A 14,418-nucleotide genomic window follows, 5' to 3' on the forward strand; every position below is an offset into this window, starting at 1 on the left:
AGTTATCCTTACAGACGGACAAGCCTCGCCTTTTAGCCGTGACGGTTACGCAACCAACAACTATTAAAGAGTTTAACATCGATGTCACAAAGACTATATTATGTCCAGTCCTGTAGCAATCCTGCTTGAATTCATGCTTGATAGAAATGATGTCTCTAAATTGAATGCGTCATTACCTACGACCAGTTTTGAAACGTCCCTGTTGTATGTGCGTGGATACGTTGGTGTGTTTACAGGGGATGGTCTGAACAGTTAACGAATCAGGATATACTCAAAGAGGAAGACAGACCATTTAATAGAGATATAGAGGTGGAGAGAGAGGGGGTTGGGATGCTTTGAGATAAGATGAGATGAGCAATGTGAGACATGGATCTTTGTTGTGTGCTTTATTCTTCAGTGTATGTTAAAACAGCTATGAATGGAAACAAAGTCGTTTTTAAATACGACCGACATTACAACAACGTTAAGTAATAACAAAACTAATGATAAGTAATAGGATCACGTGATTTTCTGTCCGGTTGTTAACATTTTATTGTGAAGTGGTTAATATCTTTCACTTTTCCTTTCAACCATGTTATATATATCTTCAATAACAATGTGTGCTATGTAAACCTAACTGTGAGCTATTTCCTTGTAGAATACCTCATATACTATGTGATACTACTAGTGTGTGTCAGTCCATTTAGCCTTTGTAGGCAGTTAGGAGGAACACTCTTCCAAAAGGGGAAGAGAAAATGAAAAACTACACAAACTTAATACTGAAAAATAATTAAAGTATAAACTAAATATGAACTATTGTTTCATCCAGAAAGTTATTTAATACACAGTGTACTGTAAACGATAAGTTAATTTATTCAAAGATCGTGAACCCATAGTACAGCAGTGATACTCATATGTTATTCGTGTTCTGATTGTCATACATGGGCAGATTGAATCATCGGGCATTCGGGCAGTTCCCAAGGGTCCAGAAAAATAAGGCCCAATGACTGTTTGTTTCAGTGTGGCCTATATCACTGTCGGTCTTTCCCTGTGTTCATGCCTGACGAGAGGGTGCAGGGATACAACGGTCTAGTCCGGGTTAAGATTATGGATCCCGAGAAAGTAAAGAACAACATAAGAAAAGATGAAAAGGAATCCAATTACGTAATTGTATCGCTGCCTGGTAATTATTCATGGAGGCTAATAATGTGATACGTTATTGAATTAACTAGAATAGGTCAATATTTGCATTATACGATGGTGTTGTTAATATATTCATTTTAAACGAAATTGCACAATGGTCTGCTTGAAAGACGCACACAGAAAAGTATTCGTTAACTCATCGTAAAACTTTACTTTATCTTTGAATGTAATCTTAGCTTGATGAATGTAAGAGAAAGTGTGCTCTTGTTACCAGAAAATCAGGGTAAATTACGGTGGCCACTGAAACCATCTGCAATGTACACCACAGGGAGCGTATATAAATGTATAACAAACAAGTGTGTTACTTTTTATAATAATTACAGAATGAGCCTGACTTTTCGGCATCTATCGAAGGGATAAATTTACTACACTACCTTTAGCAAGAAAATATGAAGATAAAATTTATCGAATAAGAAACTTATGAGTTAATGTGTAACTTATATATTAAGGAAAATAGTAAAACGTTAACCATAGTATAGAGTTGTTTCGTTCTATCGCTTTCAACTGACTGACTCGGTCAATGTTATCTATATCTATATGAATATATCATAAACTTTTGAGGTTGTTAATTTCAAGAGAATGAAGAAAGAATATTTGAATTTGATGTCACTAGCCTTGTCAAGACGTCAATACAAAACATTACAGAATAACGGCGATCTCATCATTCATACTTATTGTAACCACAGAGAACAAAAAGTTGGCTGCTAAAAAGGAAAAAATCCCAATACGTTGATAACATTATTACGAAACATAGCAGTGTCAAAATATGCTAGAAGTGCTTAGGTGAAGAACGGTTAAACTTGAAATGGCATGTCATGTGTGAAATCATATGATATATTGAAAAAGCCTATGAAAGATCAAAGTTGCATGTGTTGTCTTTACAAAGTGTTTAAAAGTTTATGCTAAACATATACAGCATACTATATATTACAGAGAGTAAACCAATTGATACCAGTGAGACACTCCGGTCTACTATCGTGTATGATAAATATATAATTGCGGAGGTAAACCTTGTTGCTGTATCATGAACTCTCACGGATGTACTGATCAATATTGACAGCCGATAAGAATATATGTGACACCCATTACTCTACAGGTACTGGCCAGTAATGACAGCCGATAAGAATATATGTGACACACTGTTCTACTCTATAATATGGTATATGTGTAGGTAGCTCCTGTAGCTTCAGGGAATCTTGAGGTTTCGTAGCGATTACCAATCACCAGTACTAGAACCTAGTCATACCCAGTTTACATTCCAGCATGGTAGATTTGTTCAGCATAGGTAGGTTGAGCGATATCAGGGGCTCTCATAGGTAAATACGTCGTAGGTATCGGTATCTCGTAAGAACTGTCCGCGATTAATTTCTCAAATATCTGTTAAGGGATAATGAGGGGACTTTTGCAAGATACTATCAAAACATAAATGCTAAATAAAATATACAACGTTGCCTGAACTGAGCTTACAGACCTTCTTTACATGAAAGGTAAAATCAAATCAGAAGAAATCATAAATAAGCTAGATCTAAACATTGCTGTGAATCACTTAAAGCTGGTTATACGAGACAGCTGTATAATTACAACTATCGATTATCGATTATTCTTATATACACCTCTTAACGTTAAGCTACATAATCAGTTACATCGTTCTTTTTGCACGTGACATAGTACATCATGATGGTCGACATAAGAACTTTAGTGTGAATAAAAATCCGTTTTACTGTGGCAGTTTTCTCAATTAAAATTATCTCTAAAATTATATGAATTATATTACTCGTTTCTACATTGGGTTAGTTGCCAGAATACGTTACCTCGGTTGCTATCAATATCAATAAACTAAACCTCACTAAATATTCTCTTCTCGATTTCATTCCCTACCCATGGATTTCAATATGACAGCGGAGATGACTTACATGATGCCATTAAGAAATGCTGAATACAGCAGGATTATGATAGAGTTTATGAACTACTATTTAAGCTACCTTCAATAGCTTGGTAAACCTCTTAATCTACTCTCAAGTCTCTAATACAATCTAGGAAAGAATTTTCTTCATTGTGTATACAATGATGTTGATACCACGTTCGGACACGTCATGGTGACTGATATATATGTTCTATAAAGATGAGTAATAAATTACTTACAGCTACGAATGTTTCCCTCAAATGATGAATGGAAGGTCGAAGAGAACAGTTATGGTTCCAGCAATCGAACAAGATTTTATCTCTGCAAATGATTAAGAAATCAATTCAAATAGTGAATCAGCAGATGTAGTGTATTATGTGATATGTTTAATTGTAAAAATGAAACAAGAAGTGTTGCACGAACAGACACGTTTAGTAAGTTTTACTTTCGTGATCATTTTGTCTTGTAAGATTTCCCAATAGAAATTGTGAAGCTATTACTTGGTTAAATAAACGACACTTTCAACGTTTTACATATCAATGAGGATTACATAGCTATAATTAAAGTGACAATGGAAGCACTCACTTGGATGAAAGTACCTTGAATCAAACAAGTCAGTGCTCCCCTAAGATACTCAAATGTCTCCATTTACAGTAACCTAAGTAGACTTAAGTATTAATTAGTAGTCCACAATAACTCTACCATAGTAACTTTTTTAAACTCGCATACACTGTCCGATGGTTGCACAACCTACAATAATTGTTAAATATTTGTTTTTCAAATAGAAAAATACAAAATCAATTACAAACCGACTTCAACTAGTATGGAATGTGTTTACTCGGGTACTTACAGAATGAAAGGGTAATTTAGGGATTGACTTCTTACTTTATCTGCAAGTATTTCTCCGGCCAGGGTACTGATGGTGTGACCGCTTCTTCGCCAAATCTAACTTCCTTGTCCACAGGAAACGGTGGGTTTCCTAAGAGATGTGCAAGTGTAGAAACATCGAAACTTATATATATATGATATAGCCAACTGGGGTATTGAGAGGACACCAAGTTTATCACGTCTTCAACACATTTGTACCACAGGGTGTCAGTAATGAATGTTGTCCAACTCTACTATTCCCTTCTTGCATTCACTTTATTTATACATTATACTACCAATTGTTAAATATATGCTGTAATTAATTTCAGACAACAAAAGTCTTAAATGTTGCTCATGTCTCTTCTTCTAGTTAACTAACCTTAAATATAGATAAAAGCAGTCATGTAACTTTCCGTCAAAATTTGTGATTTTACAATTTGGTACTGGATTGCAATTAATGGTTTGTTATGTTCAATATATCTAGGTGTCTCTATAGATTACTATAATAAGTTGATTTTCTATATTTCTATATAGAATATTTACATATTTCTTCCTAAAAATTACTGTAATTATTGACGTTACTTAGAATTAATTGAAATTTTAAAACTTGAGTTGTCTTTGATGTATATATATTAGTAGAGATAAATGTTGTCAATCAAATTCAGTTTACTAATAAAATATGAAACTACATATTGGTTGTGTAATTGCTGTAGTTTTCTATTATACTAAGCAACGTATTTTGTTATCGGACACTATAGTATTTGCTACAATTATTTCGTTATTATTAAATTTCTTTACCAGCTGCCATAATCTCCCATATTACTACTGCTGTAGACCACACGTCACTGGATTCTGTATATTGATTCAACAGTAACATTTCAGGTGGAAATTGGTTCAAAGTTACCGTAGGAATCTGTAAACGAAATAGTAATTTATAACAGACACAATTAATTTATTTTGTTAATATATTAATATTTATCAAGATTATCAAGATTAAGCTGTGTTTTGAATTACGGAGAATTTTGAATTGTATTTGTGAAAAACAATTTAGAGCGATACATGTATGATATTGAAAGTTAACGAGCTTTCTATTAAAACAATAATAATAATAATGTACTTGTGTAATGAAATCCACAAAAATTTACCAAAACTCCAAGAGAACAAGTGATTCAGCTGGAGTATTTTGTTTTCTTTCTTTAGCTTGATCTAAAATAAAGTTTTACATATTATTATGCTCCATTATTCTTTATAAAAAACACTTTTTTTCTGATTATGAAGAAACTGAAATAATATTAAGTAAATAAATAACTATAATTATTAGACAGACTAAGAACAGGGTCACAACAGGGTCGATTAATAATTGAGTAATTTACCTGTGCTTTCTTAAGACCAGCTATTTTTGGTGCATCGCCGGCCAGACAGAAGTCAAATAATTTCACCTGTCCTTCCTTGGTTAGTAAAACCTTCTTGGTTGTTAAGCCAGGGTGAAGGAACTTGCAGAATATGAAAACCAATAAGTTAAGCAGTTATTATATCATTAAGAGAAGAAGTGGGCTCACTTATGCCTTCTTGTTTGACTGAAAACTTGTTTTGTTTGAAGATACGAATATAAACTTTACAACAAACAGTGATGAGGTTGATCTGATGAAGAAAAAAAAACTACTATAGGATTAAATAAACTACAATATTTAGCTGATACCTTAGGCAAGTTTTACATTTCTTACCCCGAATGTCTTAAGGATGTCCATTCCTTCCAAAACACCAGCTACATGTTTGATGACGTCAGGAACTGACAATGAACTACAACAATAGTAATCTCCTTTATCTTTAGTATCACGTGACAAGACGCCATGCAGACTTTCACAATTGAGATGCTCACTAATAAGAAACAGTTTACCTAAAACAATTGAAAAAATCATAGTTGGTCTTAACAGTGAAGTCTCCATAAATATTGTAATTTTATTTAACATGATTCTAATCGCAATGAAAACTGGCTAGCTTAATTATCAATTCCAATATCTCTGTTGAAATCCCTGATTTAATCCTGTTCGGATATATACAATGATTATTGACTTGATCAGACGATCTTGTCAACTAAAGATAGTCCATGTGAACTTTATCTTAATAAACTTGACATTAATCAGGCCCGACGACGGAAGTTTTGTGATCAATCATTGACCGAGGATGTTAGCTTTAATGAAAACGATTCGATGCTCGTTCAATCTTTTCCCATTAGTACGTTTTTAAGACATGTTCCCAATTAACAACTCACTGCTTTGGATAGATATTGCTTCAATCTTCGCTAGATGGTTCGATGCTGGCAATTCGAGACATTTTCTGATGAAAGCCTCCCAATGAATTTCTCTCTTTCTAATGAGCTTTTCTGAAGAAGAAAAAAATGCAGAAAAAGGTAATTTATAAATAAAGCGTGGTATATATCAAAATGTTGCACAAGCTGGTCACTTAATATAAGTTTAATATTTAATTGATATAAAATATGAGAGGAATTACCATTCAAACCACCGAGTTTTCGAATACAACAGAGCGATGAAGACACCTGTAAGTTTTAATTAACTGTATCAATATATGACTATGACGCTAACATCAGTCTTGGATTATAGATATTTGTTATCACCAACCCATCAGTGTTGTTATTACAACACTGATTTTTGTTATCACTGACCTGCCAATGTTGTTATTACAACACACTTATTGGTCTCATTAGCCAGATTGACAGATCCCATCCATCTTTTGTAGATTTGACCCATTTTGATATTCATGATGATGGAAATATCTTTCTCACTCAACATCCAGGGATCTTTTCCTGCAATCGCATCTGCTGTAGAATAGTAATCTGCCAAGAAATTAAAAGTCGTAAAGGAAATATACATCACGAAATACATACCGATACCTTCAGTAATTTAGACCAAAACCTTGTGTTGTAAGTCTGATTTAACAAAGGTAGCTATATAATATGATTATGGTTATTGCTTCTCTTTTGGAGGACATTTATGGATTAAAATAACTTATAAACGTAATTTGTCAGTATATAAATAATTTGAACTTATTTATGTTTATACCCGCTCTCTATACGTACTCACGGTACTCTGGGCTCTAATAACGGCCGTGTGTAATAATGTTGTAGTTCCATTTATGCCTTCATTGATTAATTTAATTAAAATTATATTTATTTTGAGTAACTTACTAGGTTCACTTCCTTCAGAATGGTGAGAGTTCTGCGAGTTGTCCTCGTCAACAGGTATCTCTGGTAATTCTTTCCTTCTACAGAAATAAACGTCGAAAGAACTCGGACATTCTATGATATTTGATACCAAGAGAGTTTTAGCAACATTATACACCTTGTTATTACTTATAAGGAAAGTTATCTGCTAGTTTTGAAATCAATATAACTAATGCATTTAAATATACAATCAATTCCAAAGATAGAGTAAATTGATAAATAATGCTTACCCTCCTCCTTTTTGATTGACTGTAAATGAAGTAAATATTTTAGTAAACTTATTTTTCTATAATTGTTTTCGTTTTTGTTCAAGTATTGCAAGGTAAGAAATACTTTGATGTATAACATTTTGAAGCAACAGGTATATAACCTCCGTCAAAATACAATGTATAGTAAACATATGTTTCTTTTAATGTTTGAAATTAGTGAGTATAACGTTCTGCATGTGAATGTAGTACAGCAACATGAAATAATACCAATGAAATACAGAACGTTTTTGCTGTAATATTCAAAATTGGTTTTAGTATAAAAAAAATTACTGTAAGGCTAATGTTATTAATGTGTCATATTAACGTGTCTTATTAATGTGTCCTATATATGTGTCTTATTAATGTGTCATATATTAAAATGTATTTAGCGTGACAATAAGATACCAGTCCAAAGCACTATTATGTACTTCAACATGGATCCTGTACAGTGTATTATGTTATCACTCACATAATTTATTTATTATTTATTTAAATTATGACTTGAAATCAAAGTACCCCTTACTTGATTGATTGGTATCTAAGGGTCCTTTATCAAGTACTTTCATTGGATGACTTGAGCTGCTACTCTGGTTTCTAAACCAAAAGGGAAAAAAATTGAAGGAAACAGTAAATTCATACTTTGTATCATCAATGTAAACAACTCTATTGGCTGTCTTATATACAGTAAAGATATTTGATAACCATAATTTTAGTAAAAAATGTAAGGACTGGGTTCAGGAAAGACGGGGGGGTGGGGAGAGGGTGGGTGTGGGTGGAGCTGTTCACATGTAACAATCAGTAGAATGTGATATATGTTCTCAATACTTACCCTCGTCGGTTTCTTGACACTGTAAGCGAAGAAAGAAAACATTCTATATTTTAAATCTTTCTAAAGCGGCCATCGATTATAGAGAAAGCTCGATAAGATAACAATGACTAAATTTCAAATGATCATTTTGCTCAAAATTTTCTTTAACTAGAAGTAGAAAACCAATCTGGTCTACAATGATGTTTCCTTGACTGATTCTTTAGCACATTGAATCAATTTACTCCAAGCGTAATATACAATGATTAACAGCACCTTCTACACCGCCTAACCCCCCCCCCCCCCCTTACAGGACCTTCTACACCACCAATATGTGTATTTCTATGTCCACCTCTGGGTTATGTTTGTTAACATATGTTCAAATATTGTTAACTATGGTAAACTAATAAAAACCTGACTTTTTTCAAACAAAGTACCGTTAAAGCCATATAGTTTCAATAATATTAAAGTTTAACTGTGTGTACAATGCTTATACCTACATCTAACTTTCCTGACTGTGAAACAAGCACAAACTAACAGACAACTGGAAATGGAAATGGACCCGACAACACCAGCCACAATCACCCAAATGTATAAAGCCCTTGCTCGTATTGTTCGTACAGTTGCTGTAAGAAACAAGCAAAGAGAGTGTTCGTCTTTGAGGTGCGAGGGATCCGACTTCCGTTCATGACTACAACATATAAACGTGGTGATGACTTGCTGATTTACATGTAAATGTTACTCATTAACACACGTACGGCTGCTTTACTTTAAACCTGAATTTGAAAGAGTACGGTACACTGTAACGAAAGGATACGTAACATTTACTTTTCTATCACAATTCTATCACAAATTTTTAAATTGTTTTCTAAAGGAAGCCATTGTGACGGGAAAGTTCAATGTATGAACAGTCAATATCCCCCAATACAATATACTCTATACACATTACCTAATATCCAATACCAAGGACACACGATAAAATACATAGTATGCAAATGCCCAATACACAATGCCCAATATACAATACCCTATTTAGAATCAGTCACTGGCGGATCCAAGGGGGGCCAAGGGGGCCATGCCCCCCCCAAAGGTGAGCCAAAAAGTGTTTCCGAACATCCGCTAAATCATATGATTGGAAATTTTAAAAAATCGAGAGGAATAGCAGTGGTAGACTAGTCTAAACCTTTTCGTTTTCTGGTTTAAAATTAAATGCAGAGCTTCCAACTGACCCGCAATTCGCGAGAATTAGACCCGCATTCTAGCACCCAAACCCGCTGACCCGCACAAGCGTCCAAAAAAAACGCATTGTAATTGTCAAATATACATAATAAAAATTGCATCAAATATTGACTTAGCAACCATCATTTCTTTAGCATTTAGCATAATAGAGTATAAAACCTCCTTTACAGCATCATTTGAACTTCAAATTAGCCTATATTTCTTTTCACTGGGGCGAGCAGCGAACATTTTCATGCCACGGGAAAGAATGAGTTATCACCTACTATTCAATTTATTGATGTTACAAAAAAAATGCATATTTCTCAGAAAATTTTGGGTGACAAAAGCCTTTCTAAGTGCCACCATTTTACATGTAAGCATCACCAGGATTCCAAAATAAAATCAAAAGGGGAGGGGGACACCCCCTCCCCTTATACCCCTCCCCCAGGACGGCGATTCGATGGGAGCTATGTAAATGTATGAGGATTTACAGTTTAACACCATTTGGCAGTTACAGGCTGGTTATAAGAAATTGATAACCTATGAGAAATAAAATTTCTTGAGAAAGATGATCCCAACTTTGTTTTATAAATATTTTAGAAAATTACACCTGGGAAACATTTTTTTTAGAAGCAAATTAACATCACCATTGTACACTTTTGTCGCACCAAATTGCATCTGAGGGCATTTAGCAATAGAAAATTTTCCAAAGGGGAGGGGGCACCCCCTCCCCTTAGACCCCTCCCCATATCACTCTAATGCCACTTTGGCCCCTCCCAAACAAAGGCCCTGGATCCGTCAGTGGAATCAGTCAGCATTTGGAATACATAGAATGAATTTTGCTCTATTCAATGGGAGAGATTATAATATATTGTAATGTGTGGGTAAGACCTTCTCAATTAAAATCATTTAAAATCGTACGTGATAACTTCACGTGCAATTGTTTCATTGCCACTTTGATTTTTCTGATTCATATTTTATGTGGATCTCGACTGTATATATGCTAACTTTTGTTTAAACAAACTGATATAAAATGGGAACTCCCACACCCATGTGTATGTGGTAACACCATATTCACTCCTATGAAAAACTATCACTCCCGCCTCCCCTTCCCTCAGATGGTGGTTCATACCTTCATCGACTGTGTCAAATACATATTAAAAAAATCTCTAACGAATATTGAAGTATTCATGAAATAACTAATAATGTTAATGAATTATTATTAGATAATCATAAAAAATATGTCGAATGAAGCTTCATCGACCCTGTCGAATCGACGGCATGTAATACATATAGGTAAATACCAATCCTTATTGGCATTACTAGAATATTGACGTCAGGTGACATTTATTCTAGAGCAGGAGGTATACACATTGACATTGCATAAGGTATACATGTTATGTTCGTTTTAGTTACTTATTAAACTCTATATCTGGTTTGACGAATAATCACAATAACGGGATGTCGAATTATCTCTATATACATGATCTTATTTAATTTATATTATATTAAACCTGTAATAAAAAAGGACCAATACGGATTTGATTGAAAAAAATATGTATCTCACCAAATTATTTTAAATCAACATTTTGTTGCATGATAGAGCAGCGAAAGTAAACAAGAAGAAGATAATTAATTTATTTCAAGATTCGACATTTAAGCATATGTCTTCAGTGTGAGTGTCGAATAAAGCAAAGTACGCCATGTCGAAATTAAGTGTCGAAGTTAGCAAACTAGTCATGTCGATTACAGCATACAATGTCGAACAGTACAAAGTATTAATCCGTTGCGCTATTCGTCTTCGTCGATCTACCTGTCGGATTTCACATACTGTAGAGGTCGAAGTTAGCAAACTGTGCCAAACACCACACAACGTTGGTCTCGAAATGTCTTAGTTTTAAACCAAGTTGTGACCTTTGAATTTGTCGCCAATTGGAAGCATTGTGAAAGTAATTTTACGAAGTTGCAAGAACGGCATTCAGTTTTAGATTTGGATATTTCAGTTTGAAAGAAGACACAAGAATGTCTAAGTGATCGTAAACTACACTCGGTACCCTATATACATATTACTTTCAAAGTGTGCTGGGGTGATCTTGTATCTAGTGTCAAGGGATTTTAATTAATTCTACTCGGTTACAAAGTTACTCGGTTTGATTTAGTTGTTAATTTGCTACCCTCTCGTCTTGTCTATACCCAACGATCTCACTTACTCTTCTATATCCAGTGGTGTGCCTAGTGTATCAAACTTGAGGGAGATGGGGGAAACTTTTATGGAAGGGTCCAAAACGACTGAAAGATTTTATAAAAGAGGGGCGTTGCCTTTGAGTCGTTGAATGCTCATATGCATGGGGAGGGGTTCTGTGGGTCCTCCAAAAAAAAAATTAGAAATTAATTTAGACCTCAACTGGTGCATTCTGAGGTCTATATACTCAATATATAAATTAGGTCTATAATAAGCCCTAAACTCAAGGTTGTGCCAAGAAATACTCTTTATTTTAAGTTGAAAGGAGGTGTACACACATAGCATTGGTATAATCATTCTCCGGCGAAATGTAAGCATTACCCCTACTGACGATGGAATATGGGGGACACCTCCATCCCCCCCCCCCACATACACACACAAACACTGCTGCTAGCACATGCCACCCATATGAAAGTTTGATCCACGTGAGATTTGACCATATCATCATTTTGACCAACCTTAAAGTCAATTAAACCACGTTACTTATAATTATATAGGAGTCTTACCTCTTAAGATCGAACTCTGGTATATTGGGCAACATCATGTCCATTTGCCTTATAAACACTAAACAAAGCTAAAGCTAACAATGACGTCATTTGAGGACTGATTTAATTAAACTCGAGCCCTTATCATTCAGTGTTTGACGTATTAGGGGAGGAGAAAGGAAAAAGTTAATGAATTTTAAGCATTTTCAAATTGTTTGCTTTAAAGATTTCGATATCAACAAACTTAATTTGGGATATAAAGATTCGAAAAAGGCAGTCCAATTTTCGAGTCGATCGAGTCGTCTTAGATGTTGCCAAGGTAACACGTCTTTGTTTTGCGAACGGTGTAGTAATTGGAACTATCATTTGAGCTAAATCTGAAGTCCAAGTATCTGCAAATAGTAACATCTAATGGAATATCGACAGGAAAGAGAAGAATTTGAAAAGAAAAAGACGGGCTTATGAGATGCGATGTGTTAACAGTCCAACCGTGTTAAGACTGTCGGTGCTGCTCTCAAGGTATTAAGTATACAACGACAGCCTGAGATCTTGGGAAAGTAGCCAGTTCATCTAACTTGTAATACCCTTGTCCAGCAAAGATCACGAAGGAAGTCACATGGGAATATTACTCTGTACAAACCCAGTAATGGTAAGTATACCGGTTTTCTTCCGGTAGCTGTATCATTTTAGAAGAAAAAAATACTACCTGCCAGCAACAGGATTTACTCTTAATTCAATGAAATTTATCTCAGATCTCGAGCGGGGTACGTCCAGGGGGCAAATTCCTGGATTATAGTCAAGATCATGGGAACTTCAGCTGAAGAACACATTTCTTGTTTTCTTAATGCAAATTTAGAGTACAGACTTAAATAGTTTTCAGAAAGGAATTCAATTCAGCGCATGGTTACTACGAGTCTCCAGGATCGGAAGCCAAGGCCCCGGATGCTGAAGCGTTTTGTTAGACTAAAATTACCCAAATCTTAGAAATGTTGACATTAAAGGGGAACAGACAGAAAGATCTTCTTCTTCTTTCTTGTTTTTTCGTTTTTTTCTTTTTCTTCTTTTTTGTTTTCTATTAAGTTCATGGGTGAAAGACCGCGCTGAATTCTGCTCCACTTTTGAGAAAGATTTGATACTTGGGCATTGATTTGGGGCAGTCTTGTGATTTTTCTTGTTAGAGATAAAAGATTTGAGTCAAAAGTTAGCAACAACCCACACCCCAACAAAGGATTTGAACGTTTAAGAAAATGGAAAACGGTACCTGCTTCAAAATACTTTTTCACTTTGAAGTTTCAGTTCTCGATATTTCTCTAAATAAATCGAAGCATGTTTGTATTGTTAATGCTCCTCTTGTAGATGCTTTTCCGTTAAATAAAATAAAATGTATAAGTATGGGGTAAAATATGTCGAAAATAATGAATATATTCACCGTGGTTCTGTGTTTGCTTTCTTCTGTATATATCCTATTTATTTGTCTTTACCATATAGATATTTCTGGTTATTTAATAACTTAATACGAAATTATTAGTATACTTGACGCATTTGAACGCGAAAGCGGAACAACATTTTAACGGTGCATTTATTTTTTAATAGTAATTTGACTAACTTCTGTGGTGATGTTTTAAGTCAAAGTTTTTAAGTATACCTTAGAAGCTTTCCGATTGGTTGATGACAGACGTGTGTAAAGTAGCCTAACGAAAGATGAGCAAAATATCCTTGCTCACATGTGCTATTTACCAGTGGAGTAGTATATTACGTGCTACTTCACCACCCCCCCCCCCTCCTCCCAGGGTGGCTGCGGGCACATGGTCTTTTCACATCAGAAAGTTCATTCTGAATAAGTGGCGAAGGTTGCCGAAACTGCTCCCGAAAAGTGCAGGAGACGGCCACCGGAAAACGTGTGCCTACGGCTCCTTGTGGGAGGGGGAGGGGTGGGGTGGGGATGAAGTGGCACGACATACACTAACGAGTGGTAAAACAATATGTTAGTTCGAAAATGTCACACTATGTGTAAATGGAATATGCGATTAGTTTGCCCAGAAGTTTCCGTCAGCGATTTCTCAAAGGAATTCTCAGTAGCATGTCAAGTTTCGCGGAACTAGATACGACCGATATGACATCGCCCCTCTGTTGATTTAGGGCGTTATCTTATCCCGAGTAAAATAATATTCTGAAAAGCGAGTACATGAAATATATATTGTTCTTTCAGCTAATCGATGAACCCGTG

General features: G+C 34.9%; 2 protein-coding genes across 3 annotated transcripts in view; one reads left to right on the forward strand and one right to left on the reverse strand.

Moving 5' to 3' along the window:
* Positions 1–371: 371 nt before the first annotated feature.
* Positions 372–9,289, reverse strand: LOC139978738 (tyrosine-protein kinase CSK-like). Of its 2 annotated transcripts, XM_071989198.1 has the most exons (13): positions 8,747–9,289; positions 8,271–8,289; positions 7,965–8,035; positions 7,424–7,442; positions 7,158–7,234; positions 6,636–6,806; positions 6,225–6,335; positions 5,677–5,849; positions 5,326–5,445; positions 4,751–4,865; positions 3,971–4,064; positions 3,325–3,406; positions 372–2,559 (listed from the first exon to the last, which is right to left on the reverse strand). In XM_071989198.1, exons 3-13 carry the CDS (start codon positions 8,005–8,007, stop codon positions 2,434–2,436), a joined length of 1,131 nt encoding a protein of 376 aa, XP_071845299.1. In that variant the 5' UTR covers positions 8,008–8,035; positions 8,271–8,289; positions 8,747–9,289; the 3' UTR covers positions 372–2,433. The 2 variants fall into 2 exon arrangements, with proteins under 2 accessions (XP_071845299.1, XP_071845298.1); XM_071989197.1 differs by lacking the exon at positions 8,747–9,289 and having other exon boundaries at positions 8,271–8,525.
* A 2,958-nt stretch (positions 9,290–12,247) lies between these two features.
* The window catches only part of LOC139979189 (epithelial sodium channel subunit beta-2-like), a 22,947-nt gene continuing 20,776 nt past the window's right edge, over positions 12,248–14,418 (forward strand). The window contains exons 1-2 of the mRNA XM_071989930.1: positions 12,248–12,840; positions 14,401–14,418. The exon at positions 14,401–14,418 is cut by the window's right edge and continues 681 nt beyond it. The gene's annotated coding sequence lies outside the window, so the exon portion shown is untranslated. The remainder of the gene's footprint in view (positions 12,841–14,400) is intronic.

Source organism: Apostichopus japonicus, chromosome 13 (assembly GCF_037975245.1).
Source record: "Apostichopus japonicus isolate 1M-3 chromosome 13, ASM3797524v1, whole genome shotgun sequence".
Taxonomy (NCBI): Eukaryota; Metazoa; Echinodermata; class Holothuroidea; order Aspidochirotida; family Stichopodidae; genus Apostichopus; species Apostichopus japonicus.